The sequence below is a fragment of the Delphinapterus leucas genome, chromosome 11 (genome assembly GCF_059928025.1).
Source record: "Delphinapterus leucas isolate spDelLeu-1000000601 "Yukka" chromosome 11, BTC_Dleu_Yukka2, whole genome shotgun sequence".
NCBI classification, from domain to species: Eukaryota; Metazoa; Chordata; class Mammalia; order Artiodactyla; family Monodontidae; genus Delphinapterus; species Delphinapterus leucas.
In genome coordinates, this window is record NC_143139.1 from 95,537,488 (window position 1) to 95,565,328 (window position 27,841).

The following is a 27,841-nucleotide window of genomic DNA, read 5'->3' on the forward strand; positions in this document are numbered from 1 at the left end:
AGGCTTCCTCTTACTGCAGCAGACATAGGCACGTTTCATTCAATGTCTACTTTGGGTAGGCTGACGAACACATCAGCTGTTTCAGAAAAGAATGATCACATCCCCCCATCCGTTTCCATATCTCATTAATAACGCTGATGAGCTGAGAATGAGCAGGACCATGCCCTGTGGTGACGCTGATACGTTTCTTGAAGTGTGTCACCGTAATCTGGGTGACGAAGGGCATAGGAGAGCCCAGTGTACTTTCTGTGTCTCAACCCCATTTCCAAGACCCAAATAAGACGTTCATTCAGCAAATGTGACTGAGTCCCTGCTCTAGGCCAGGCACTTCCCAGGGAGGACGTGCAGTGGCAAGCAGGACATTCGCCCTGCCTGGGGGAGCACATAGTCTGTCAGGGAAACCAGACCAGGACCAGGCCTTCGGGGCAGTAGATGAGTGTGAGGGTGGGGCTAATCTGGCTGCCCAGAGAGCACACTGGGCTCCCGACCCCATCTTAGAGGAAGTCAAGGTGGGCTTTCTGGGCAAAGTGAATCTAGGCTGAGAGCAGTCCTAGTGCTCTGGGCCAATGTCGTTACATTTGTAACTTCTCTGCCCCCCAGAAGTATTTTGAAGGCATTAATTTTACAGAAATACAACATACATACAGAAAAATATGCACATTTTAACTTAACAGCTCTTTTTACAAAGTGAACTTACGCATGTAAACAACCACCCAGATCAAGAAGTGGTACGTTCCCATCACCCCCAAAAGCCTCCTGCAGGCCTTCACTCATGCTGCCCCCCGCAGAGGTAACCATCATTCTGATTTCTGTCACCGTAATTTAACCCACCTGTTGTTTGTTTTTCTTGTAAACCTTTTATTGAAGTACAATATACATGTAGAAAAGTACGCAAATTATAAATACACAGGTCAGGGACTTCCCTGGTGGTCCAGTGGCTAGGACTCCGCGCTCCCAATGTAGGGGGGCCCGGGTTTGATTCCTGGACAGGGAACTAAATCCCACATGCTGCAACTAAAAAAGATCCCACATGCTGCAACTAAAGATCCCGCGTGCCGCAATGAAGATCCTGTGTGCCGCAACTAAGTACTTATTTGGCACAGCCAAATAACAAATAAGAAAATATTTAAAAATAATATTAATAAATAAGTAAATAAATAAATACACAGGTCAGTGACTTCACAAAATGAACACACTCTTATAACCAGCAGACAGATCAAGAAGCAGAACACGACCAAGATCCCAGAAGCCTACCTTGGGCCCCTTACAGTCAGCAAACTGCCCCTCCTCTCAAGCCTTCCAGCCAGGTGACCACCACCCCCATGAAAGGAGAGTCACACATATGTCCTGTATATGTCTGGCTGTCTTCGCTCAGTGTCACGTGTAAGGTTCATTTATGTTGCGTGTACTTACAGATTGCCCATTCTCATTACGTTATAGTAGTCCATTGTATGACTAGACGCTTATAAATGGACTTTGGGGTTGTTTCCTGTTTTTGGTTATTGTGAACAGTGCTGCTGTGAACATCCCTGTTCATCTTTCAGTGAACATGTGGCTGCGTTTCTGGGATGGCGCTGCTAGGTCAGAGGTTATGCATATGTTCAGCTTCAGTAGACACTGCCTGACAGTTTTCCAAAGTGGATGTACCAATTTTCACCTCACCAACAGTGGAAAGAGTTCCAGTTCTGCACCCTCACCAACCACGTGACAGTGTTGTTTTTTTAGCCCTGCTGGTGGTATCTCATAGTTTTCATTTGCAATTCCCAGGTGATGAAGGATGTTGAGCACCTTTTCATTGGCCATTGGGATAGTTTGTTGGCCATTTGGATAGCCTCTTTTGTGAAAACCCTGTTCAAGTCTTTTACCTGTTTTTTTATTTGTGACGCCTTTCTTTTTGTTGGTTTGAGGAGTTCTTTATTCTGGCTACAATCCTTTGTTGGATATGTGCTTTGCATATATCGTTTCCCTCTGTGACTTGCCTGTTCTCTCTCTCAATGGTGTTGATTGATGAGCACAAGTTTTTTTTTTTTTTTGGCTGTGTTGGGTCTTTGTTGCTGTGTGTGGGCTTTCTCTAGTTGCAGCAAGCAGGGCCTACTGTCTTTGTTGCGGTGCGCGGGCATCTCATTGTTGTGGCTTCTCTTGTTGCGGAGCATGGGCTCTAGGTGCGTGGGCTTCAGTAGTTGTGGCACGAGGGCTCAGTAGCTGTGGCTCGCAGGCTCTAGCGCGCAGGCTCAGTAGTTGTGGCGCACGGTCTTAGTTGCTCCGCGGCATGTGGGATGTTCCCGGACCAGGGCTCGCACGCCTGTCCTCTGCATTGGCAGGCAGATTCTTAACCATTGCACCACCAGGGAAGTCTGAGCATAAGTTCTTAATGTTCATGAAATCCAGATTATTCGTCTTTTCCTTAGCAATTAGACATTTTATGTCCTGTTTAATATATCTTTATCCTACCCCAAAGTCATGAAGATACTCTCCTATGGTATCTGCTAGTCACTTTATTTTCAAATGTTCACACATAGGTCTATAATCCACTTAGAACGGATTTTTGTATGAGTTGGAGGTAAGGGTGCAAGATCGACTTTTTTTTCATATGTATTATCTCCCAACCCCAGAATCTGTTGTTAAAATGACTGCCCTTTCCGCACCGCACCAAGTGGCACCTTTTGCTTAAGTTAAATGTCCACGTGTGATGAGTCTCCTTCTGGACGCTCTAGTCAGTTCCATTGCACCAACACCGCACACCCCTAATGGCCAAGCCCTCGAATACGTCTTGATATCTGGAAGTGTCAGTCCTCCGGCTTTAGTGACTAGTGTTTGCTCTTTACCTTGCCATATAAATTTTAGGATCATCCCGTCATCCCAGAAATCCCACTGGGGTTTTGATTGTCTTTGCTGCTAAGACACAGGTGTTCTTTAATGGGCTACTCAGCCCATTTGAGGAAGGCATGTGTGTAACAGCTGAGGATCAGGAAAATGGTTCCCTAATGAGTGTCCCCCCACCCCAAAAACATTGGGTATGCCTAACAAGCAGTGAGCAGTTTAATGTGCATTTCCTCAGTTTTCTTCCTGCACGTCAGAACATATATGCATTATAATTTATTTAATGTGATCATATCAGAAATCCTGTTTTGCCACTTGCTTTTTTCAACCAGATTATAAGTCTTGGGCCTCTTTCTTTGTTGCCTCCTATTCCACTTGCTTCTCCAGCATGTGTAAATACCATCCTTGATGGAGCCAGTGCGCCACTGCTAGATGTTTGGGTTGTTTCCAGCATTTGCAGTTAGAAACAGTGCTGCAGGGAGTACCCTCACCCGCTTGTACAGTACCTCTTCAGGTTAACTCTAGAGGTGGTGATGCTGGGTCAAAGAGTATCAATATTTGGAAAATCAGTGGTATCGCCAAGTGTGCATTTTCAGTAAGGTGGGAAGAGGAGAGGAACCAGTCTCTAGGAAAGTAGCTGCCCCTCTCATCTGTTTGCTTCTCTTGGAAGGGGAATGAGAGACCCAGATAGTACTTTCTTAAATAGGAAGAAGCTTTGAATTTGGTGGAATGTATTTAGCCAGCAAATGAGTCAGGCATTGGGGGCCACGCAGAGGGCTGGCCTCCGTGAAAATGGTGTAGACCAGAGGTTGCCAAGCTTTCTTGGTTCGTGGCACCCTTTGTGCCTCAGTAATTTTTTTCATGGTTTCCTTGGGCTAAAGGAAATACCTAACAGTTCTGTTTGTTAATTAGGTGCAAACATCTTAATAGATATTTGTCTTAACAACTTAGTGGCCACTTGGAAAAATAATACACAAAACTGAAGGAAGAAATAATGTTTGAGTTCTATTCTTAATAACCATAGATACTTACTAATGGGATGTGTGTGCCTGCTGCATGTGCCTTCTCAGACTTTGAAATCAGGCTGGACGCCACCACCTTCACTTCCTGTCCCACACCAGCTTTCACGCTGCACTTGCTTTTTATTATAACAGCCTCCAAAAACTCAGCTTCCCAAAGATGACACCACCCAGAGGACGGTCATGCAGTCTCACATTGAGACTGAACTGCCTCCATCTAGCAGTTTACATGGTGTCCGATTCATGTTGAGCATTGCTGTGTTTCCCCCCAAAGTGTGACATATCCAGCGGCACCCCTGTGGAGTTTGCTGCGGTGCTTTGGGGTGCCTTGGCACACAGTTTGAGAACCGCCGAGTCGGACTGGAGCGGGAGGACGTAACCTGGAGTTGGAACTGGCCCAGGGGTACAGGGTGGCCCTCAGGATCCGAACAGTTCTGAGTCTCCTGCCACAGCCGCTCAATTCAGCAATTAGCAGATGAGTTATGGTGGTGAGGTTGCTCCTCAGCCCCAGCTTGAGTGAATTCTGGTGTCTGTAAAATTTAGGAAATGATCATGGGGTGGTAATACCAAGAAAATTAAAAGAGCAACAGAAGTGGGCTTCCCCAGTGGCACAGTGGTTAAGAATCCACCTGCCAATGCAGGGGACACGGGTTCGAGCCCTAGTCCGGGAAGATTCCACATGCCGTGGAGCAACTAAGCCCGTGTGCCACAACTACTGAGCCTGCGCTCTAGAGCCTGCGAGCCACAACTACTGAGCCTGCTCTCTAGAGCCCGTGAGCCACAACTACTGATCCCACGCACCACAACTACTGAAGCCTGTGCGCCTAGAGCCTGTGCTCTGCAACAAGAGAGGTGACCGCATTGAGAAGCCCGCACACCACAACGAAGAGTAGCCCCTGCTCGCCGCAACTAGAGAGGAAGCCCACACACAGCAATGAAGACCCAACGCAGCCATAAATACATAAATGAATTTATTAAAAAAAAAAAAAAGCAACAGAAGTTATTTTCTCAGTTTCCCTTCTAGAAGCCATGCCGTGGATGACTATCCCAGGATTTATATTTCTTATTAATTCAAACCACTAAACTGGAGCTCCCCCTCCTGCTGAGATGTGTTATAACTAAAGTTTTTCTTTTCTAAGAATTAAGCTTAAAAATGTATTTTAACTTAATGATTTTCTAAATCGCTTCTCTGGGTTCCTCTTGCAATATCACCTAACCAGGCTTTGTTTCTGCTTCTGTTGGTGACGCTTGGGCCCTTCTTAGGGATCAGTGGTCCTAGATTTCCCCTGGAGCAGCCATCAAGCTCCCTTGCTTGTCAGGTATGTGCTCTCAGGAGAGAGCTGGGGGCAACTGTTAGAAGGTTCGCAGTCTTCAAAGGGCCTGGAATTACCACCAAACCCCCCCCAACCTCTGTCCCCTTCAGGCTCCTCAGCTTCTGTTCTCTGACCGTTGCAGTTACAAGCTCACATCCAGTGAGGGCTTTGTTGAGGGTCAGGAGAAGGTCATAGAATTCTCTACGTTTGCTCTCCAGTCCCCTTTTTAAAGTATGTGGTCAGCAAAGAGGAGGGAAGGCCATTAGTGCTGCTGGCCCTGTGATTAGAGATTGAAGTGACATGCCCCACCTGGTCCTGTGAGTGCCGTGATAACATTAGAGAACACTTTGGCCGGGTCCTTTTCTTCTGGATTTAGGCAGCCGTCACCAGGTTCCCCGAGAAAGCCAGTCTCCTTGGTCCATGTTTCTTGAGTGGTACTTTGGCAGGGCTATTTCTGACCCTGGGCTTCAAGTCTTCTGAGGCCATCACATTAGCTGATGGCTGCTCAGAGCCCAGTAAAGGTCAGAACCATCAGACTGAACCAGACAAGGAGGTGGCTACCTTCATTGTGGAGGTGAGGGCTGCAGTGTAAAGGTTGGGGTCCACTGCCCGGCCCAGCAGCCCCTCCTCCTCTGGGCTCCCTGCATCTCACGCTTCTCTCTCCCTCCATCCTTCTCTGCTGAGCTTCTCATTCAGATTGGCCTGTATCGAGTGGTTTTTATGGGTTGGAAAACATGGGTTTTAGAATAAAGATATCCTTACTCAAAAAATGCCACAATTTCTGAAAACATGGTTAGACAGCATCGTCCCTACAATTCTTATTCCTGGGGCCCTGGAGTGATGTTATCCTGTGGGCAGAAGAGGGGCCTGGGAAACTGGGGCACTGGCTCTTTGAATTGTCCAGCAAAGAGGCTTTCAGGTCTTTTCTTCACTAGACCAGTGTTCACGTCAAGGACTCATCCGGGGATGGCAGGGGGTTCTCTTTAGGGGGCTGGACGAGTCTCAGGGCTGCCCTTTCACGCCAGTGCTTTCTAGAGTGACAGTGATGGTAAATAACAGTCACTGACCACTTGCTGGGTGCCTGTTCTAAACGCTTCACACTCAGAGGTAAAAGAGATGAAAATTAGTCAAAGCAGAATACGGTTTTGCCTAAAAATACTCTGAAAGATATGTAATTAAAATGACAGATGAGAAAAAGTCCCAGGACCCAGTGGGCCACCTGGCTAGGGTGTAGCACCATTGATGGGGCTGAGGGCTAAAGTGCCGTGAGGGGCCTGGGAGAGCCCTCCTCAGCTCTGCAGCTGAATGCCAGCACAGCCCAGAACAAGATTCGAGTCGGGTTAGGCAGACCCAGCAGGACAGGGTGCACCCGGGCCCCCGTGGGTGCCTTGAGGCCCCACCCCCATCCAGCTGGGGCTTGTATGCGGTCATCGAGCCCGGCAGACTCCACCAGGGCCATGGCCCTGGTTTCAGTGAGGGCATTTCCTTCCAGGTATGTGAGTGCCCCAGCCCTCCTGCTGACCTTCCTTCCCCAACCTGCCTCCACCATGGTGGCGCAGCCAGCGTTCTGCCACCCTGCTGTCACCGTGGTCCTTGTCCTTCCACAGAGCTACTTCCTCAGTCGCGCCCAGAGCCTGTGTGGCCCCGAGCGCAGCGCTGTTCCCGACTCGCTGCGCTGGCTCTGCCACCCCCTGGGTCAGAAGTTTTTCATGGAGCGGAGCTGGTCCGTGAAGTCGGCTGCCAAGGAGAGTCTGTACTGTGCCCAGAGGAACCCAGGTGAGAGCACCTGTGCAGCTATGAGAGCCACCAGTACCACAGGGTGGCTACACTCCAGACACGTGGGGACACAGGATGCCTCAGCCATGTTTTCCTTAAACTCAGGGAGGTCATGAGCCTGGTCAGCAGCTAAGCTGGGTTTGCAGCTCGCCTCTCTCTGACATGCAGAGCCCGTGGTCCTGACATCAGTCACACCGCCACACGTTACTAATGGTGATTGAGCACCAGCTGGAATCTTGCCCTTGTTCTGGGCGCTTTGGAGACTCAGAGGATGTGTGGAGTTGCTGTTTGCTGGCCCCAATCTCCCGCTCCCCCTGGAAAGCAGACAGACATAGACGGAGCAGTTAGGGAACAACAGGCGACAGACGGTCATCAAGTGCTCAGAGTGGTGGCAGGGACAGGGCTCCAGGCGTCGGGAGGAGATGCTGGCTTGCTGTCCCCGGTGTCTGACAGTGATTGGAGTCCCCTCACCCGGCCTCGGAGCAGGAGAGGCTGTTCGGGTTGGCTCAGACTTGAGCAGCCGTGGCTTTCTGCTTTCTGCGCTTTTACTCTCTCTGAACTGGCAGTCTGGGGCGAGTCAGACATGTCCTGCAGGTACAGGGGTGTGTGTCAAACATTTTGTGGGGAAGGGAGGTTCCACCGTCGTTTCTTTTTAATAACTTTATTGCTCAAAGGAAGCGTGATGTACAACACCAGAAAGTAAGGATGAAAGCAAAAGCCATCGTAAATCTCAGCTGCGTCGCCAGGCTGCTTTGCGCCGTGGACTGCCCCTGGCTTTCTCACCTCTGGTGGCTCTGGCTCTAGGCCTTCTCGCCCAGAATGTGTTCATAAGTGTCCTGCCTCCCTGCTCTTGTCAAATTGAAACCCACATGGCTGTGGCATGTGAGTGAGGGGAAGGCTGGTGACGCCCTGCCAGCTGGGGGGGGCCTGTCGGTGACAGTCAGCTGTCACAAGCATTGCAAGGCTTCTTGTTTAATAGGCTCAGCCAGACAATTGCTGGCCACAGGCCTCACGCAAAGGCTCCGGTAAGCGGGAGCGGCGTTTCCCTAATCCCGCCAGGCAGCAGCCGGCGCCACGTTCCCCTCTGCTGGCTGTCCTCCTGAGCCACAGGAGAAGAGGCAGTCCCTGAGACGTGTACAGGTGTACTGCCCACCTTCCCATCTCCTGTCTTCTGATGAGGCTTGTGGCCGCCACACAGCTCCCAACCTTGAACGGAAGCGCTGGCCGTTGCACCAGGAGGCACAGCACTCCTCACACGCCCCCGGAGCCAGTCCAGGACCCACCCCTCCCCGCCCCCATCCCCACCTTCTGACTGTTCAACAAGCAGTGCTGGGGTCTGTTGAGGGCGTTTGCCCCGATTCGGAGGGGACAGCTGCTCCCTGGGTTCCTCTCTCCACCCTCTATTTTCTCTGTAAGGCAAAATGACCCCATAAGTGAGACCCACTTACCCTTCTCCTGGCCTGCCTCCTCTTCCTCAGCCGACCCCATCGCCCAGGTGCACCAGGCCTTCTGCAGGAACCTGCTGGAGCGAGCTGTGGAGTCCTTGGTGAAACCTCAGGCCAAGAAGAAAGCTGCAGACCAGGAAGAGGAGAGCAGGTACTGACCCCAGGAGGGGCCCCCTGCCTCAGGCCGTCTGCCCGGGAAGCTCAGAGGTGGCTGTGAGGCCTAGAAGGAAACAAGCCCTAGTGTAGGGTCAAGAGGGAGATCCAGTGATCCCTTCATGTTTACTTCTTGAACCTGGCAGCCCCGCGAGAGCCCTCTGCGGGCTCTGACCTGGCCTCTTTGCCTTGTACTGCCAGGCCAAGGGTATCACTTTCCGCGTTTTACTCCTTTTTACCCATCCCTTCACCAAGTGGAGTCAGTTCTCGGAGCAGTCAGGGATTTGATTCTTTTGCTTTGCTCTTTGCCAGGGGAAGGGTGGCCTGTGGAGGGTGTGGGGTGGAATGTGGGGAGCTCGGCAGAAGGCAGGCGCTCTGGCCCAGACACCTTGTGGGACCCCGACCTGTACTGAGTGTGTCAGACAGTGTCTTATTCTTACAGAGTTATTGAGTGCAGTCTTTCCTTCACAGAGTCAGACCTGAGAGGCAGACGGGCCAAGGTCACTCTGGTTCACGGCCCAGGTCCTGACTGGAGTGCACCTGAGCGGAGAGGGGAGGGCGGTCCTACCTGGGAGGTCAGAAAACTTCTGGGCAGAGATGACAGTTGAATTAGGTCTTGAAGGGCGAGGGATGCAAGAGAAAGCTGGCTCTCCCGGCAGAGGGGAGAGTGTCAGAACCGGTGTCAGGGCAGCCTGGGGAGAGTGTGAGTGGTGTGAGAGGCAGAGCTCGGGGCACCTGGTGTGGTGGGTCTCAGAGCTGGGGGCTGACCAGCCAGGCCATGAGCGTGGTTCTTGTGTACATTCTGATGTGTGTGGGACCCTTTCTTTTCTTTCTAGTGAATTCTCCAGTGCTCTGGAGTACCTGAAATTACTTAATTCTTTTGTGGACTCTGTGGGGATTGTGACCGCCCCCTTCTCCAGCAGCTGCGTGCTCAAGTCAGCCCTTGGTAAGCATCCTGTGGGGCAGCTCCGCAGGCCTCAGGTTGCTTGGTTCAGCCCTTCACAGCCCTTGTGTCCCAGCGTCCAGGGTTAGTTGTGAGTCTGCACTCGAGAATCTTCTCTGGATCTGAGGTGTGTATCTGCAGCCCCCATGTAGCCCTCATGCACAGTTCCCCCGTGCTGGACAGCGTTTTGGGGGCAGGAGATCATGATTCTCCTAGAAGTGTGACGATGAGTGAGTCAGTGCCCTCCCTGGGCCCTGGATGGGTGGGGCAGGTCAGGAATTCTCCCAAACGCTCAGAACGGGCAGCAAGTGGTCCCGGCACCGGGAGCTGGGGAGGGGCTCACCTTTCAATGCACAGTGGTCCCCGGGGCTGCTCTTGGGTCTGACACTCTGCCAAAGAGGCCTTTCATCCGGGCATCTATATTGCTACAGTACCCGTCGCCTTGGGTGGCACAGCACAACCACCGACTGAGTTGTCACCAGGACATTCTTTGCTTCTGTCTCTAAACTGCCATCTGGGTGATGGCACACGAGCTGTCACCTCTTGCGCTTCTGAGGCTGCTGGGGGACAGCAACGCGGAGCTCCCTTCTGGCCGCTCTCCCTAGAGAGAGAAGGATCCCAGAGAAGCAGCCGCCCCATCGTGACCACTGACCTCGTGGCCTGTCTTTATTTCAGAGTTTAGAAAAGAACATGTTCTTAGGCCTTTCATCGTACAGGTTCACTGAGAAAACTTAGCCTCAGAGAGGAAAACACTAAAAAGATTCTAACCTGAGCCTGTTACTACAAATACTTTGGAAACACCACTTTTCACAACTGTTGGAAGTTTAGGTTGTTTCCAGCTTTTTACTTAAAAATGACACCACAGTGAACATCTTCGTGGAGCCTTTTTTCTCTAGGCCAATTGCTTTGTGATGGATTGCCAAAAAAAATGGGATTACTAGGTTAATAGGAGTGAACGTTTTTAAGGCTGTCAATACAGATTGCCAAATGTGTTCTGAGATGGTGCTGGTTGGTGCTCCCACCAGAATCGTGTGAGAGGGCAGCCCACAGGCCCCAGCCCATCGCCAGGAGGGAGAGATGGCACGAACGATGGGAACCAGGTGCAGCCAGCAGGCTCTGGTTTCTGTGGGTGCTGGAGCAGCGTTTGGTTCTGTTCACCTCTAGGTCCAGACGTTGTCTGTCGGTGGTGGACGTCCGCGATCACCATGGCCATCAGCTGGCTCCAGGGAGACGACGCAGCTGTGCGCGCTCACTTTACCGAAGTGGAGCGTGTTCCCAAGGCCCTGGAAGTGACAGAGTGCGTAAGCCCCCCTTGACCACTTGCTTGCTTCTCTCCAGGGGAGTCCCCAGCGCCAGCTGTGCCAGGCTCACTGGGTTAGTGGGAGGGAGCAGGTCTGGGTGGCCATCTGGGTGAAGGGTCAGGCAGCCTGGGGACTACATGACAGATGGAGAGATGAAGTGAGGGGGTGAGGGCACCATGGAGAGACCAAACGTGGCGAGCACGGCTGTCCGTGTGTGTCACCCCAGCAGCGGTCCGTGCTGCTTCCGGGCCTCCTTGCACAGGCTGACGGGCGGGGAGAGCCGGCAGCCCCCAGCATGTTCAGAAGCTCCCGGTGGAGCCGGGCAGGGTGCTGATGGCTTACAGCCAGCACCGGCTTGTGCAGGCCCGAGGATCCTTCTCTCACGTGCCAGCACTGCATCCAGTTTCCTCTCCGCCGCCCTCCACCCCGCCACCGGCGCTATCACTAAAAAGGCCTTTAGCGCAAGGCATCACCGGAGAGCTTTTGACTGTCCTCTTGGGGGAATTACGCCTGCTTCTCGGGGGCGTTTGGCCCGTAGTGACGAGCAGCCCGCCGGTGTCCTGGCTGCTTCTGACTGGATCTCAGTGTCCCTGACATCCTCTGCCATTCGAGAGAAATGGTGAAATGCTCCAAGACAGAAAGGCCTCACTGGGTCTTTCCTCAGAGCCAAGGCTGAGCAGATGCTAACCAGGAGAGCGGGAGGGAGCTGAGAAAAGCAGATTGAGGCAGGTTCCCTAAAGTTGGTCTGACACTCCAGTTTCATTTAAGTAACCCATTTTTAAGCACCCTGACCAGTGAGCACCCACTCTGTGTGTGTTTTCTCCCAGCCAATGCACCTGAGGAAACTGAGGCTCGGCGGGTAAATCATCTAAAGTCACCTCACTTCTAAGAACAGAGCCCCAGTGTGCAGCTAAGACCCCCAGCAGGCGTTCCTTCCCCCGAACTCAGTCACTCCGGGGTCCCTTTGCTCTTTAGGGATAATGATGCTGTGGGACCCCTCCCCCAATCCCAGCCTCCCCACTGTCTCCCTGACCTGCTCTATGAAACGAGGCTAAGTTTCTCCAAAGAGTTGAACACCTGGCTTCTGGGGCAATGGCCGTTAGAGAACAGGTGCAGATAATGGGACCAGTACTGTACGTCACCACAGGTAGCAGCAAGTGGTATTGTGGCTACTTTACAGATGAGGAAACTGAGGCACAGATTGTTTGAATGACCATCTTAGGCGGCTTCTTAGTGGCAGCCCTGGTGGTTGAGCCTGTGTCTCTGATCCCTTCCTGTTGGCCATGAGCCGCATTCTGGGGTCTCCTGTACCTCTTCCATGATTCCATCATTCCTTCCGCGAATACTTAGCTGAGGGCGTACTCTGTGTCGGCTGCGTTCTAGGCTCTGGGAGGCGGCAGTGAACAGGACAGCAAGTTATAGCTGTAAGCGAATAGACAGTGGCCGTCCTGCTCGGCACCTTCTCCTGTGGGAGCTGTCGCCTTTGCCTGTGCCAGGCCAGTCTCGGCTCCCGTGAAGCAGCCGGCGCATCGCTGGGAGGGGTTCCGGGCCAGAGGCCGGTCAGCCTCCGGGAGTTCGCACAGCGCCTGGTGAGGGAAGGAGGCGCATAATTGGGGGAGCCAGGGGGCCTGACCCGGGGGCCAGCCAGAGGAGGCTTGTGGGGGGCAGGACAGGAGAAGGCAGACCAGAGGGCCGGGCAGGTGGAACAAGTCTCAGGAGACAAGTGGGAAATGGTGAGAAAGGGTATTCCAGGCAGAGGCACCCATGTCAGCAGAGGCAAGGAGTGAGGAAGGGAGAGGAGATGAGCTTTGGTTGCCTGGAGCCTGGAGCAGGGTCAGAGGCAGATGGGAGGCAGGGCCGCGGCCAGGCTGAGAAGGGCCTTGTTTAGAGCTTGCTCTCCCTCTGCTCCCCTCCCCTCCAGCCATGCTCGTTCCTGGATATTCTCACATGTGTCAGACACTCAGGGCCTTTGCATATGCTGCTTCTCTGCCTGGACCCCTCCTTCCTAGAAATCCACACTCCTGCTTCCCCGGTTCCTTCAGGAGTTCCCTCAGGTTCCTTCTGCGCGAGTGTCACCTTTCCAGAGAGGACGTCCTTGACTATCCTTTATAAAATGCCACCCCCTTCCTCTGCGTGACTTTCCTTCATGGCACGTGCACCACCTGGCATTACACAGTCAGAATCTAATGCATTTATCATCCGACTCCTTCACTAGGAAATGAACGCCATCAACCTTCCTTGAATGAGGAAGGTGCTTAGGGGTGGGAAGCCTCCCTCACTCAGGGCTGGCATTTCTGATCTGGAGCTGGGGATCTGGAACCATTACGGCAGCATTTGGTTTAACAGACAGACCCACGTGTCACAGCAGCGAGGGGGCAGTTGTCTCCGGCTTGGGCTCCCCCTTCATTCTCCGCAGGCGACGTGCACTGACATCCTGCCTCTTGCCTCTCTCACCGCCCAGGAGCCCCCTGGTGAAGGCCGTCTTCCACACCTGCAGAGCTATGCATGCCTCACTCTCCGGGAAGGCGGACGGGCAGCAGAGTTCCTTCTGCCACTGCGAGAGGGCCAGTGGCCACCTGTGGAGCAGCCTCAACGTCAGTGGGGCCGCCTGCGACCCAGCCCTCAGCCATGTGAGTGGGGGCTTCTCTGGCCCCTCGGGGAGGTGCTCAGCTCTGCTGGGTAAGAGCGCTCTGACCTGCCTTGAGCCCACCCAGCCCGTGGGGCTGTGCGAAAGACAGACCAGGCAAGCAGCCCCCTTCCCCAGATCGTAGGCTGTGGGTCCAGGTGGGTTTCCTTTCAGTACTTGGACAAGCATGTTCCCACCTGAGTCCTGGGTCCTGCGGGCCCTCAGCTTGGTCAGCCCCAGGCGAACCTCAGCTGGCCAGGGCTCTGCATTTGCTCCAGGCAGCTTGCCCGACTCCCCAGGCCCCCACGGGCCCCCGCCCCCTCACATGCACATCCTGAGCCAGCTGAGCGTCCTGGGCACCCCCACGGCTGGCTGCACACCCTCGAGCGGGCAGCTGTGGTGCATTGTAGTTGCATTGCATGTTCTGGCGGTACCCATGCAATGTTTCCACAGTGCATCACAGAGGCCTGCCCAGCCCTCGAGAGACTTCCAGCCAGGCCTTGTCAGAGGGCTCTACTCTCGCTGTTGGGTCACAAGGCAGGGCCGTCCGGGAGAGGGGAGGGAGGCGTGCAGGCAGCTGAAGGAGAAGCATCATCTGTTCGCAGGGAGGAGCGTGGTTTCACTCCAGAAAGGGAGACAGGAGGTGTGTCCTGGAGGGTCCGGCCCTGAGCCCCTCACTAGGGTTTGGTCTGGCACTTCTGGCTAGAGGTCCCTGGGGTGAGCCCAGGACAGCAGGCAGCCCTACAGGACAGGCAGCGTGCCGACAGGGCCCAAGACCAGAGGCTCGAGGGGGAGCCACAGCTCGCTTTGTGCGACTCCTCTGCTGGTGTCCGGTACTATTCGTCTTCGTGAGAACTAGACTGTCTCAGCTTAGTCTAGGGAAGGAGAGAGAGGCTGCGGGCACCCTTGGGATTGGGGTTCCTGTGTGGGAGAATGGGCCTAGAAGAAGGGAACTCCACAGAAGCTGGCCTCCCTCGGGGGCAGAATTCAGCCCCAGGCTGCTACCCCACCTCTTAGAAGTGCCACCTTTGTTTGAGGAGAGAGACCTCATCCGTGTCCCCCCCCCCCAAAGCTGTCAGCAGCCAAAAAACACTGTGGCCGAGGGTCAGCCAACGTGCAGGTTCAAGGCAGGGTCCAGGTCTGGGGCAGCACGGTGAGCTTCCCAGGTCCAGCACCCTGGAGAAGGGGAAAGCCAGGCTGGACAAGATGAGGAATGGCCTGGGGGAGTCCATCAGAGCCTGAGGGCCGCATGTGACCCATCTTGAGAAGCGCTGCTCCCTGGTGCTGAGGGCCCTCTGGAGCAAGGCAGGTGGCCTGGCCTTGGTGCCTGGCGGCATCTGTGCTTAATGGCACCAGTGTGGGCTGAGGCCAGTGCTTCTGAGGCCGGGCATGGTGCCTCCACGCATTCTCTCATGTGATGCTCACTGCAGCCCTGAGGTGCCCGTTTTGTGGGTGAGGAAACTGAGGCTCAGAGAGGTTTGGTCATATGTCAGGGTAGATCTGGGTCAGTGGATCCAAACCCAAGCATTCAGCTGCTCTGCGGCTCTGCCTTGTTGGGCTTCTGTCTCCCTGACCCGAGAGGCCACTTGGGCCGGGCCTTGGTTGCCCTCTGTTGAAGCGAGCCTCTTCTCCCTGGTCCTCCATCTCCAGGCTGTGCTGCCACTTCGGGCTTTTGGATTCCACTGGAAGGATGGGGCCGAGGCACCTTTTGAGTATCTCAGCCTCCCGGCCAGCCGTGGGAGGGCTCCTGTGAGGCGGGAGGGACCTGCGACTTCCTATCAGACCCGTGTCCTCGCCACTGTGTCCCCTACACGAGCCTGCAGCCTCTCTCTGAGCCTTAGCTTCCTCACCCGCAAGATGGGAGAACAGATCTACCACCTGGGGCCATGGAAAGGACTAGATGCCGTGAGCTTAAGTTCACTCTCCAGGTGTTCTCTTGCTCCCTGTGGGGTGTTTTCCAGGCTCCCCCGTCTGGGGCTCCGCCCTTCGTCCCGGAGCTGCCGGGTGTCAGGCTCGGGAGGGCCTGGTGGGTGCTGGGATCCTTGCCCCAGGAATCTGCCAGTCACCTGTCTTCTCCCTCGTGGCCCACCCTGCAGGTGGTCCAGCTGCTGACCTGTGACCTGCTCCTGTCGCTGAGGACAGCACTCTGGCAGAAACAAGCAGGAGCCAGCCAGGCCCTGGGTGAGACCTACCACGCGTCGGGCGCTGAGCTGGCTGGCTTCCAGCGGGACCTGGGCAGCCTGCGCAGGCTGGCACATAGCTTCCGCCCAGCCTACCGCAAGGTGAGGCCCGGCTCGCTGCTGGGAGAGGGCAGAACCCAGCACAGCACTGGCCTTCGGTCGTGGAGTCGGTCTCCTGAGCTATCAGGCACTGGGCTGGGTGCCATGTATCCCTTTGTTTGGCCCATGTTGGTGGAGTACTTGCTGTGTGCCCAGCCCTGGAGCGTGGTGGTGAGCAGGCCACACGGCCGCAGACAGAGGACAACACAGATTGCGCCTCACCAGTTAAACTCGGGAATGGGGGGCTCTGGGGGCAGTGGGAGCAAGAAGGGGCTCCCAGCCTGAGCGGAGAGGGGCGGGAAGGCCACGAGGAAGCTCTCTACTCTGGCTTTCATAATTGGTGTCAGAGCAGCAGAATGCCCCTAGACATGCCTTTCATTCTTTTTCTGAGCCACTGGGGGCTTTGGTTCTGCTGCCCGACGCCCCACGTAACATCCCCTTGGCGATGGCTACACGGTCTGAGATAAGCTCTGGGGGCAGATGTGTAACTGGGCTTACTGGATGCAAATCATTTCATTGTTTGGTTTATTTTTATTGCTAATTAGGGTAATATACTCAGCATGTTCTCGCTGCCTGAATTATTTTCCAGAAATTCAGGCGAGAAGGCCAGAAGTGTGGGGAGGGAAGGGTGCGAAAAAGAAGGGCTCAGGTTGAGGCTGCCCCCACCCTAGGGTGCTATGGGGCCCTCGCAGGGTTACGCTGTGGCCCCTGTGTGCAGCGAGCGAGCCAGGACAGACACGGCAGATGGAGTACAGTCATGTGAGAGCCAACCCCCTCACCGTGGAGAAGAGGAAGTGTGCCCCAGGCACCGTGGCCCCCATCAAAGGCTTCCTCAGAAAAGACTGCCACCTGCGGAAGCCCTTCACCGCCTCCCCCGGTGCCTTCCAGGGCAGCGCTCCTCACACACTGAGATGTTAAGGTGTAAAAGAACCTTGAGATGTTAAGAAATTAGAGACCTAGGCCTGGCCCCCCCATCCCCAGTGACTCGTATTTACAGAAGAGCTGCAGACTTTCACCTGGAAACCTCTGGACTCTGTTCCTTTCTGAAGAAACAGGAGGCAACAGGACCCTGAACCTCCTTGGTGCCAGCACAGCCGTCCCCCTGCCCCCTCCTGCCCCTGCCTCACCTCTGTCCTGTTTTCCAGCTGGAGGCTGCCTCCAGCGAAGTGCGGGTCCCCCCAGGCTACTTGTTTTCCAACCCCAGAGGGCGCGTTAGCGCTCCGGGTCAGCGGTAGAGGAGGCAGCCCTTGGCCTCTTTCTCAGCTCGCAGCCTTGCTCCTGCCCCACCAGGTGGCCTGTGCTGTGTTCCCCTTTCCTGCCTGGCTTGTGTCGGGGGTCAGAGTGAGGACGAGAGAGGTTGCTTTCAAGGGGTGAGCAGGGCAGGGTGTTGTGGAGAGGAGAAGGGGTGCCTTCGGGTGGCAGACGAGATGCTGCAGGGAGAGAGACCTACTGGGGCACAGACAGGTGAGGACCCCCGGCTTGTGTCCCCCTGCACCTCCCAGGTGTTCCTGCATGAAGCCACCGTGCGTCTGATGGCGGGGGCCAGCCCCACCCGTACCCACCAGCTGCTGGAGCACAGCCTGCGACGGCGCACCGCTCAGAACGCCAAGCATGGTGAGCCCACCAGCACCCTGCGCCACGGCCTGGGCGGGCCTTGCCTGGGGAGGGGCGGGGAAACGGGGGAGGAGCCCAGCCCTGCCCTGCCCTCGGCATCTGCAGGGAGAACCGAGGAAACCCGAGGCTTGATTTGGTGGGTGCCGGGGGAGGGTCCATGAGGTGCTGTGGGGCTGGGACAGCCTTGGTCGCGTTGTCACGCGTCCAACTCCGAGTGAGGAGGGGACGGCTGCGCTGATAGGCCACACCTCGGCCCCGCCTCGGAGTAATAGCCTGTGGCACCGCGGGTTCAGCTCATCTCTGTGAACTAGGCAGGGCACTGGAACCTCCCTCACTTGGGGGGTGTGAGGATTAAATAAACCAGCGCACACCGAGCCCTGGGAACAGCGCCTGCGTCCTGGCGGGCTCTCATCTCAGCGAGTGCGTGTCTCATCGTTCCCACAGGAGAGGCGGACGCCTGGCCCGGCCAGCGAGAGCGGGCCACCGCCATCCTGCTGGCCTGCCGCCACCTGCCCCTCTCCTTCCTCTCCTCCCCGGGCCAGCGGGCGGTGCTGCTGGCCGAGGCCGCCCGCGCCCTGGAGAAGGTGGGCGACCGGCGCTCGTGCAGCGACTGCCAGCAGATGATGGTCAAGCTGGGGGGCGGCGCTGCCGTCGCTGCCTCCTGACCCCCGGCTCTGCCCACCTCGGCCACCACTTCCCTCTGCCTCTCAGTCTCTCCCTCCCTCCTCCCCCTGTCTGTGTTCCTCTCCCTCCTCCTCTGCCTCCCAGTCTCCCTCCTCCCTCTGGGAGCTGTGGGATGAGCCGTGGCTTCTGAGCTGTCACCTGCTAAGGCTTTTGGACCACCTCAGGCTAGTGGGCCCCTTGGGCAGAGCCCCTTAAAGCTGCTGTGGATAGATGCCCACAGTCCAGGCCCCAGTGGGCCTGAGAGAGGAAAGTCAGGGCGGGGCAGGAGGTGGGGGCGCCCTGACGTGGAAGCGGCAGGGGGAGCTCCCAAGCTGCCCGGCCCCACCTCCAGCCCTCCCACACTCTCTCCTGTGAACATCTCCCCGCCTTTTCCTGCTTCCTTGTTGTTTATCAGGCTTTCCCTCTGGGGGACTTAGGTCTCTGGGCACCAGAGCGCTTCACCCTTGGCACTGTGCCCAGCACGCCCCCCCTTTTTATACGAATGTTTTTATATCAGTGTGCTTGGGGTTGCTGTGATGCAGGGCTAAGTTGCTGTGGCATCTTTCTTTCTCTCCCTGGGTCTGCGTCCCCTCCCCTGTGCCTAACAAAGCCAGTCCATTGTTTTCTCTTTACTACACACGAGCCAGGGAAGGAGGGAGCCCAGCCCTTGGGAGGTGGGTGGGAGGTAGGGGGCAGACCTGGGGATGGATGAAATAATGTCGGCATAATTTTTTAATTTTTTAAAAAATAAACGGTATCTTATTTAAGTGTCCTGTTCCTTCCCACTCCCCCGCCCCCTGGGATGTCAGCCCAACCTTGGGTTAGTCCCAGGGGGTTGGGAAAGATGAAGCCACCCATTAAGGACTGGGGACCAGGGGCCTTCATGGGTTCTCAGCTCCCTGTCACCCCAACTCCTACCTCCATAGTCTGTTTTTATCCCTAATTCTTGACCTGAAAATAAGCCAGGGTGGCAGGGACCAGACCCCAACCCCTCCCCAGTGACAAGCCCCTTTTCAGGGTGGGCCCAGTGTTGCCCAAGGTGCGCACTAGGAATGAAGCCCCCTTCCTTGAGGGGGGGGGCCTGGAAGGAGAAGTGGTCCCACTTTTCTGGATCCCTTGGCTTGGTGCCTACCCGGAGGCCATTTCTCCTGGGACCTGAGGGCTGCCTGGTACCCGGGGGCCTGCTGGGAGGCTGAGAGGGGCTGCCCTCCCTCCCTCCCTCCCTGTGCTTCTCACCCACTCAGGCTGGTTGGGGCAGAAAGTGGGCTGGGACCCCAGCACAGATGGGGGTACACAGCAGGGAGGGGCTCCTCTGGCCAAGTGCAGGCTGGAAGTCAGCTTGGACCTCACCCACTTTTTCTCTCTCCTGCCCACCTCCCCCCCCACAACTGTAATTTATGGCCCCGGCCCACTGGGTGAGCCAGCCTTTGTGTCATGTGTATATACTGTGCCTTTTCTCATTCTCGTTTAGGGGTGGGGGGGTTGTTTTTTCACTGAACAGGGGGATACACCTATGGCTTCCTTGATGTGGAATCATTCACTGTGTCCTGGATGTAGGTTATTGAATAAACACAGATTGGTACCACCCAGCGTGAGGCGTGTGAGGGTCTGTGGCACGACCGCTGTGGTGACTGCATGGCTCGGCCTCCAGTGGGTCAGAACTGAGGATAGCCATTCCCTCTCTGCTGAGAGGCCCCAGGGGGCTTCAATCTGATGGACCTTCCTTGCCTGCCCATGCACCTGGCCCCTTCCTCCCAATGCTGGCTGCCTGGCTCACACTCCAGGGCTGGGACAGACCTGGGATAAAAGGGGTATTGGTGTTGCTGGGGTCAGAGGTCACTGTATGCAGGACACAGAGCTGGCTGTTTAGGGGACAGCAGGGTTTTTTGGGATTTGGGATGCTAAGCCCTTCTGTGTTCACCCCTCAGAGAGGAACCTCTCCCCTATTGGGTGGGCCACACCTTGGTTTCCCCGTCTCCCGGGAGGCAGTGAGCTTCTGAGGATGTGGCCTGCAAGTCACATCCAAGTCCAGCTCCTGTACTTGCCAGCTGGGTCCCCTTGCGTGGGGCGGGGAGGGCGCACGCATCACCTCAGCTTCCACTTCCATGTGTGCAGAATGGGGCTGACAGTCCCTGCGTTTGACGAAGTCCCCATAGGCTGTTGGCCAGTTTGAGCGACACAGCACACATGAAGTGCCAGTTTATGGTGAGGGCCTAGTGAGGCTGGTGAGGGGCTGGACCACAAGGAGGGCTGGGATGGGGGAGTGCTGGGCCCTGTGGGGAGGCGGGGTCAGCAGTGCCACATCAGGATAAGCCTGGGGGCTGAAGTGCATGGTCCATGACCTGGCCCAGCTGAGAAATGGGCCAAGTCCCTTCAGCTCCCGAAGCCACTCCGTTCTCTGAAGGGCAGTACAGCAGACCATACCGTCCCACGGGCCAGAGCAGCCCGGGGCAGGGCTGGCAGCTGTAGCTGGTCCTTGTCCACAGTTATTACAGCAGCGTTTTCAGTGGAGGCCTGGCCCCCTGGGATGTAGATCCAGGGCCCTTGGGACTGAGAATGAACCAAGAGGTCACGCCCACCTCCCAGCATAGCCTAGCCAGGGCCTATGTCACCAGGGTGGGTGGCCATGGGTGGCTGATACGTGCCCAGGAACCCAGTCCTTTTGTGAGTCTCTGCAGGATCCATGGCTCAGCACCCACCCCCCTCCCCCAGCCGTATCTGTACGGCTGCAGGAGAGTCCCGGGGGCAACCCCATCCTGGGTTGAGGGTGTGAGGGCTGCCTTCCCTGTAAGCCATGGGGGTTCTCACTGCAGGCATGAACATGGGCTTTGGGCTCTGTTCTGCCCGCGGGCTTCTGGGCCTTGATTTCCTCAACGGACGGAAGAAACAGCAAGGTGGACCCTCCTATGGGTGAAGAGCTGGTGGATTTGGGGGCCTCAGGGCAGCCCAGCCAGCAGGAGGAAGGCCTGAGACTCCCTGTACCCTGGGAGCAAGGGCCCCTCTGCCAACACACAACCTTCCCTCCTCCCCCACACTGACTGCTGCTGCCATCCCACCACCAGATTCACAGTGGTTGCAGAATACGGAAGAGTCCTAAACTGGAGTCAGTTGGGTGACCTTGGCAAGTTACTTAGGTCTCAGGACCTCAGTTTCCTCTTCTGAAAAGCCACACACCCACTAGGCTTTTGTGAGGATTAAATGGAAGAAATAGCAGCAAATGGTGGCCACTGTTATTAAAACAGTGTACCGTGTGCCTAGGATACACACGAGGGAAACTTTGTTGAGGTCACACAATGGGGTCACACACATAACCCAGCCCTCAGGCTCCCCATCAGTGCCTGTCACAGACAAACCTGATGCACGCAGGCTGTTGGCAATGCCCTGGGCCATGGCCAGGTGCTGGGAACCTGCCTGGCAGGAAGGAGCAGAGCTGGCAGTCCCAAGCATTAGTGGGGTAAGCACCCTGGTGGGGGCACTGCCAAGGCTCTGGGTCCAGCATCCCCATCCCTGTTTTCCCCCAGAGCAGCCACCGGGAAGAGGCTCCCCCATCCTGAGTACCAGCTGTCTACTCGGCCCACAGCCCACAGTCATCAGGGGGGTGGCCCTGGGCCAGACTGGCCAAGTGGCCAACAGCCCAGGGGCCGGCCCAGGGCCAGAAAATGTCAATGAGGATCAGCCAGGCTCAGCCAACTCAAGCTGTAGAGCAGGTGACCGGCTGGAAGGGGCTCACCTCCATTAAGGGGCATGGACCCTCAGGAGCCCACCAGCCCTCTCCCGTGCCCAGCCTCAAGATGGCTGGGGCCTAACTGCGCCCTCTCCCGTGGCTCCTACTGGTGTGGACATTAAGCCTGGCATTCAGCCCTGACCACTCTCTCCAGCTACTTCTCACTGGCTCCCAGAACCCTTGCCCACCAGCTTTCAGGAGCAGTCCTCTGCTCTTGCACATGCTGTGCCCTCTGCCGGCACTGCCGTCTGTCCCGTCAATGACCAGTACCTCCGCCATCAGTGCCTCGCAGAGCCAAGCTGGGGCTCCTTTATTCTCAGGGTTGGGAGTCACAGAAAAGGGTTTATTTACACAAGGAACCCGGGCCCTAAGGCCCCCAGGACAGAACCACTGGCTTTACCCAAGTGGGCCCAGGAGCCCTGCAGGCTCCGAGGCTCCTAGTCCAGTGGGCTGGCCTTCATGGCCAGCACCCCTCCTTCCGGTAGCCTGGCCCCCCGATCAAGCCCATGGCGAGTCCCCCAGGCAGAAGAGGGCTCCTGGCAGTGCAGTGCCTCAGAACCAGCGGCCCCTTCTTCACACGGTGATCTCGGCTTTGCTGTTGGTGCTCAGGTGCCTGGGTCCGCGGCTGGCGCGGCCATAAAGGCCAGGGGGCTGCGGGCTGAAGGCCTCGGGCAGCTTCTCCACGCTGAACTGGCGCCGGGGTGCGTCGCCGGGCCTCCGGGGCGCTGAGGAGGCATGAGCCGCCAGGTGGCCGCGGGGGGCGGGCTGGGCCGGGCGGCCGTCCGTCCAGGCCTTGTAGTGGCCCGATGGGGTGGGGCCGGCGGGGGGCACGTAGCCCGGCGGGGCCCAGGGGCAGGCGTCGAGCAGTGCAGGCAAGTCCTCGGGGGGCCTCCGGGCTCGTGCCGGGAGGGTCGGCGGGGCAGCTTCAGTCGCGGGAAAACGCTGGTAGAAGTCCCGCGGGGAGGCCTCTGCGGGGACAGATGGGCGTGGGTCGGGGGCGTGGTCAGGCTCCGGGGGCGGGGCCTCAGAGCCTCCCGGCTGGGACAGTCTGCAGGGGCCTGGGTCTCAGCCCCACCGGGGAGGGGGTAGGGCGGGGACAGGCCGCTGGAGACTAGGGCTTCCTAGGCCCGGGGCTCCGGATTCGGCGACGGGGTCCCAGACAGGCGGCCTGATCGGGGTGGGGGGGGGGAACCGCCGAGGCGTGGCAGCCGATTGGCGTAGGCGCGATGCGGAAGCTGGGAACTTTAGAACTCGAACTGGGACCCCGAGCCCTGCAGTCTTGGAGCTTGGACACCCCGGGTGCGGTGGGCCCGGCGCTCCGGGCACAAACCTGGCCACTCACCTGCGGCCTTGAGCGCGGCTGCCTTTAGGGTGGCGTACTTGGCGTAGTCCGGCTGCCTCGTCAGGCTGCCGCCGCCCTGCAGCCTCGGGGCGCGCGGGGGGCCCGCTGTCGCCGAAGCCAGGGGCACGTTGATGGGGCGTTTCTTGTCTGGATGGGGGAGGGAGGAGATGAGACTCGGCCCGCTGACCGGAGGTCACCCTGCCCCTGCACTACCACCTCTTCGCAGCCCACTCCCCAGCTACGATTCAATGAGAGCTTGTGAGATGACTTATGAACTTACGCCTTGGAGACTGAGAGCAGAACCTGACTCTTGAAGACAGACTCTCCAGTGCCTGGGACAGGGCCTGGCTCAGAATAACGTGAGTAACAGCGGCCAGCCCTGAGGCGGTGCTCATCTAACAAAAGACTTGCCAGCACGTTCCGTTTGAGCCTGGCACTGAGGCCCAGGACCTGCTTCTCCCAGAGATGAAGAGAATATTTGAGGATTGGAACCCATACTGGGGGGAGGGGAGGTGCTGTCAAGCCCGCTTCACCAGCAGGAGTCCAAGAGGGAGGCACCAGCCTGAAGGAAGAGGCCCACAGGAGGCCACAGCCGTGGGCCAGTCGGACCCCAGGGCACTGAGCCAGAGCCTAGAACCAGGCAGACCCCAGAGCGTGAGCTGGGGATCCCCGAATCTAGAACCTTCCTCACAGAGTCCCTGAGGCTGGACGTTGCAGGACCCGTCGAGGGACCCTGGCCAACAAGAGGAGCTGACTAGCTTGCCCACTGCCCACTCACACACCTGCAGAGGCAGGCGGCTCACTTCTATTTGGGAAACAGCTCACAGCCTCAGCACACCCCTTCCCCTGCTCCCAGGCCCTCCTCAGACAAGGGCGGCTCTGTGCTGTAGATCAACAAACACCCTCCCGCTAGTCTACTCACCTGTGCTCTTGTGGAGGGAGCCCCGGGGGAGGCCATCGCCCATCTGCAGCTGGACACAGCTACCCAGAGGTGGGTCCAGAGGTGGAGGCAGTGGCTCCTGGGGGCCAGGCTGCTTCAGAAGTTCTGTCAGTGTCCTGTGGGGAAAGAGTGGTGACAAGCAGCCCTCCACGCCTCCTGCTTCCCCATCAGCCAGGTCTGGTCTATCAAAGGCTAGCCCCAGCCATTGCTTCTCACTGTGTGGCCCTGGGCAGCTCTTTCAACCCCTCTGGCCTCCCTTCTCTCCTGTGATTGACCTCATACATCCAGTTTCCCCTCCCAGGCACGACCTGTAGCCTCCACATGGCCAGTTCTCAGAGTAGGTCAGGAAACCAATGGGGTCACGTGTAACCAGGGCCACCTTATTTTCCAAAGGCTCCCCTCCTCCCCTTTCTGGAGTCCACTCCCCCAGACCCTCCATGCTGAGCCTCCTCTCCCAACACAAGCTCTGTGAGTGTATCAGGCTCTTGGACTTTGTGCCACTCCCTCTGGCATCAGTTACATTCCTCCATCTCCTCCGGGAAAACTCCTACTCATTCTTCAAACCCCACCAGAACCCTTCCTCTACCAGGAAGCCTTTCCTACCTGCCTGCCTAACGCCCCTCCTGCAGCAGGAGCTTCTGCTGGGTTCTGGGACAGAGCTGCCAGCACAAGCATGGAGGACAGACAAATGAGGGGAAGGAGGAACCAGGAGAACCTGCAGTGGCAGCCCCGCACCAAAGGCTGTGTGACCTTGGGCAGCCGCCTCCCTGACTACCAGGACACCCAGCCCCCACCCAGCTGTGATGGAATCCGACTGAGCCTTCCCCACAGACAGCCAGACCCAGCCTTCAGCCCAGCTGCCTTCAGAGCACGGAACCCATGATTTTCTCCTAGCTTGGTCTCTCCCTCCTGGAGCTGGGGCCTCAAATGACTGATTCATGAAGAAGCACACTGGAGGTGGGACACCTGGGGTGGGCGCAGTTTGGCTGCAATGTGGCAGGGTCTGAAAATCTCCTAGTGCCTGCCTGAGTTGACCTTCATGCCCTGCCCGCTCCTCAGCTGCCCACACCTGTGGTCTCATCTCCGAGCAAGCAGTCACCAACCAGCCCCTCCCAAACACCTGAGCAATTTTCATGCCTCTGAACCTTTGCAAAAACTTTCTCCAAAGACAGACTCCGACTCCTCACCAAACCCTCTGAGAAGCCTTCCCTGACCATCAACCTCAACACGGCAGAATTAAGGGTGAGATTTGAGGGGAGGGCAGGGGTTCAGAGCATAGCCACACACAAACTCAAGTTAGGCTCCAGGTCTCCCCAGATAAGAAGCAGGAGTCAGGGCACACAGGACCCTAAAGCCCAGAGAGAGGAAGGCACTGGCCCGGGCCACACAGCACATCAGGGGTGGTCCAGCTCTTCCTGAAGCATTACTAGACCTGTTTCCCGGTCCCCTGAGGATGAAGTGGGTTCCAGTGAACGAGTCACTAGGCTGCCCCAGCCACCCCCTCTACACCATCAGGGCCCTCAGTTCCTGCTGCCCCACTCTGGTCAAGAACAGGCCCTGTCCTCTCCCCCCTCACCCAGCATGAGGCTCCAAGCTCAGGAAGCCCAGGCCCTGCTTCTGAAGCATCCAGGACCCAGGCTGAGAGCCACCACATTGCACATCACGGATGCAGCACAGTAGCTGAGGCCAGGGTTCCAGGCCCAGCTCTGCCCTACAGCTGTCTGGGAGCTGGTGGCCTAAGTGGTCTGGGGGACAAGGGATGCTGTGGAGTGCCAAGGAAGCCCTCTTGCCCTTGAGGTCTAGGAGTGGGGAAGCGTCCACACCTAGCCCACCCAGGCATGGGGGCCTCTCTCCACTGTCACTTCTAAGTACCAGCCTGCCTGTCGTACACATGTCAGCAGCCCACACAGCCAAGGGAGCGGGGACCTGGGTGAGCAAGTGAGGAGGGTGCAGGGCCCAGGACAGGGGTGGCTGGGGGCATGTGAGTGTGTCGGGGGCAGGGGGGGCGTGGGTGAGGCTTCCAGGGTCAGGATACAGAATCCCAGAGCCCCTATCCCAGCTGAGGAAGAGAACCTGGGTCCTGTGGCCCCCACATCACATGAAACTCAGAACTCAGCTAACACCTGTCCAGGCCTCACCAAAAACGAATCTGTACCCCACCACATACACACTTCAGGTCCGCTTCTACACAGGGGGATACCCTGACCCTGCCTGGGGGCACTGAGTGCGGTGAGTGGGGGGGCCTTCTAAAACCCTAGGGAAATAAGGTCAGGCCTGAGTCACAACTATGCGGGGTGGGAGGGGAGGAGGGAGGGAAAAGTGGGGAGAGAGCCAAGAGAGCTATAGAAAATGTCCCTTCCCTGGGGACCCACGCCTCCACCCTGCGCTAGTGGGGCTCGGGGGCCCCAGGTCCCCTCCCCTAGGCGCGCATCTTGTGCCCTCGGTTGAGCAACCTGCCTTCCCCGCCCACTCCGGAGGAGGCGGGAGCCTCGGGGGAAGGCGGCCCAGCACCCAGCTCCCGCCGGAAGGTCAAGGGGAGACAGAGCGGTATCAGCTGTCTCCCTCCGTGAAGTGGGGGTGGGGGGAGAGAGAGACCTGGAGACAGAGCAGGGAGGGAAAACCTGGAGGAAGGGGCTGCTGAGAGGACCAGAGTTTCGGAGAAGGGCGGGAAGGATGAAGGATCGCGAGGGGGCGCCCACCTGGCAGGCCACCTGTCCCTGGGCTGGGAGGGGATCCCGGGCCCCGGCCACGGCCCCGGCCCCGGCCGGCACGCTCTCACCTGGTCACGGTGCGCCGCGCGCGCGGTATGTGCGCCCTCTCCAGGCCCAGGCGCGCCCCGATGCCGGCCAGCACGAACAGGGCGGCGACGCCACACACCGCGTAGACGACCGTGTGGCTGCGTTCGCGGCCCGGGTCCCGGGGCACCGTGGCGTCGCGGGCACGCGCGGGAGGCCGACCAGTCTGAACCCAGGCCGGCGTGTCGTAGTTGGAGCAGCGGCTCTGGTCAAGGCGCCGCGGCCCGTCGTGGCAGCAGAAGCGGTAGCCGCACGTGCCGCAGCAGAAGTTGTAGGCGCCCGAGCTGCAGTTGAAGGGCGGGTCCCACTGCCCCATCACGTCGTAGTAGCCGCGGCAGCGGTCGCCCCCGGCCGGGGCCGCCGTGCCGGGTGCCGCCGGCTCCTGCGCCTCGGGGGACCCCGCGCTGCCCGACGGCGGCCGCGCCAGCAGCAGAGCCAGCCCGAGCGCGAGCCCGAGCGCCGGCGGGCCGCGGCCTCCGCGCAGCCCCTGCGCCCAGGCCCGCTCCATCGGGCCCGCGCCTTCGGCTACAGCACCCGGCGCATGGCGGCGCGGCGCGGCTCCCTCCCGCCGCGCTCCGGGCCCGCTCGCCCGCGCCCGTAGGGATCAAGCCCGCCCTGCCGTCCTAGCGCTGGCTCCCGGCGGATACCTCCTCGGTCGTCAGCCTCCTTAGAGGACCCCAGACCCGGGTGGGCTCGCGGGGCCGCGCCTCCGGCGGGCGCGTCCTGCGCCTAGCCTCACCTCGGACCCGAGCCAGCCAGTCCACGCCCTGGGACTCCTCCCGGGCAGGGCGGCGGGTCCTCGCCTGCGCTCGGTCCCGGCCTCTCCCCGGCCCGGCGGGTGTGCGGGTCTGGGGCCTAGCGGGGGCGGCGGGCCGCCGGACACGGCTGCCTTCCCGCCGCCCGCTCCGCGCTGCCCGCGCTCTGGCTGCGGCTCCGGCTCCGCGCGGCCTCGGGCGGGCGGGGGAGGGAGAGAGCGGGGGGAAGGGGGGCAGGCGGGAGGGAAGCAGAGCCGGGGGAGGAGCGCGGCCGAGGCGACGGGAGGGAGGGGGCGCGGCAGGGCCCGCACAGCCTGGGTGCCCCACCAGGGA

At 58.1% G+C, this 27,841-nt stretch overlaps 2 protein-coding genes across 4 annotated transcripts in view; one reads left to right on the top strand and one right to left on the bottom strand.

Moving 5' to 3' along the window:
- Positions 1-19,539, top strand: part of SREBF2 (sterol regulatory element binding transcription factor 2) — a 60,433-nt gene extending 40,894 nt beyond the window's left edge. Inside the window, exons 12-19 of one of the 3 annotated variants that reach the window (XM_022597009.3) lie at positions 6,760-6,928; positions 8,407-8,524; positions 9,363-9,472; positions 10,634-10,766; positions 13,232-13,400; positions 15,493-15,678; positions 17,178-17,289; positions 17,734-19,539. In XM_022597009.3, the coding sequence (XP_022452717.1) occupies positions 6,760-6,928; positions 8,407-8,524; positions 9,363-9,472; positions 10,634-10,766; positions 13,232-13,400; positions 15,493-15,678; positions 17,178-17,289; positions 17,734-17,954 (1,218 nt within the window). In that variant the 3' untranslated portion in view covers positions 17,955-19,539. The remainder of the gene's footprint in view (positions 1-6,759; positions 6,929-8,406; positions 8,525-9,362; positions 9,473-10,633; positions 10,767-13,231; positions 13,401-15,492; positions 15,679-17,177; positions 17,290-17,733) is intronic. The other 2 variants (XM_089921383.1, XM_089921384.1) reach the window with 2 other exon arrangements.
- A 2,419-nt stretch (positions 19,540-21,958) lies between these two features.
- SHISA8 (shisa family member 8) lies at positions 21,959-27,673 on the bottom strand. Its single transcript, XM_022597012.3, has 4 exons — positions 26,738-27,673; positions 23,941-24,074; positions 23,019-23,165; positions 21,959-22,644 (listed from the first exon to the last, which is right to left on the bottom strand). The coding sequence occupies exons 1-4, from the start codon at positions 27,259-27,261 to the stop codon at positions 22,250-22,252; spliced, it is 1,200 nt and encodes a 399-aa protein (XP_022452720.1). The 5' UTR covers positions 27,262-27,673; the 3' UTR covers positions 21,959-22,249.
- Between the last annotated feature and the right edge of the window lie 168 nt (positions 27,674-27,841).

Coding starts and splice junctions, on each gene's coding strand:
- SHISA8 (XM_022597012.3), bottom strand. CDS start 27,261: ATGGAGCGGGCCTGGGCGCAGGGGCTGCGCGGAGGCCGCGGCCCGCCG. Junction 23,166..23,940: donor CTCCCTCCACAAGAGCACAG/GTGAGTAGACTA, acceptor TCCCCCATCCAG/ACAAGAAACGCCCCATCAAC. Junction 22,645..23,018: donor AGCCGCGCTCAAGGCCGCAG/GTGAGTGGCCAG, acceptor CTGTCCCCGCAG/AGGCCTCCCCGCGGGACTTC.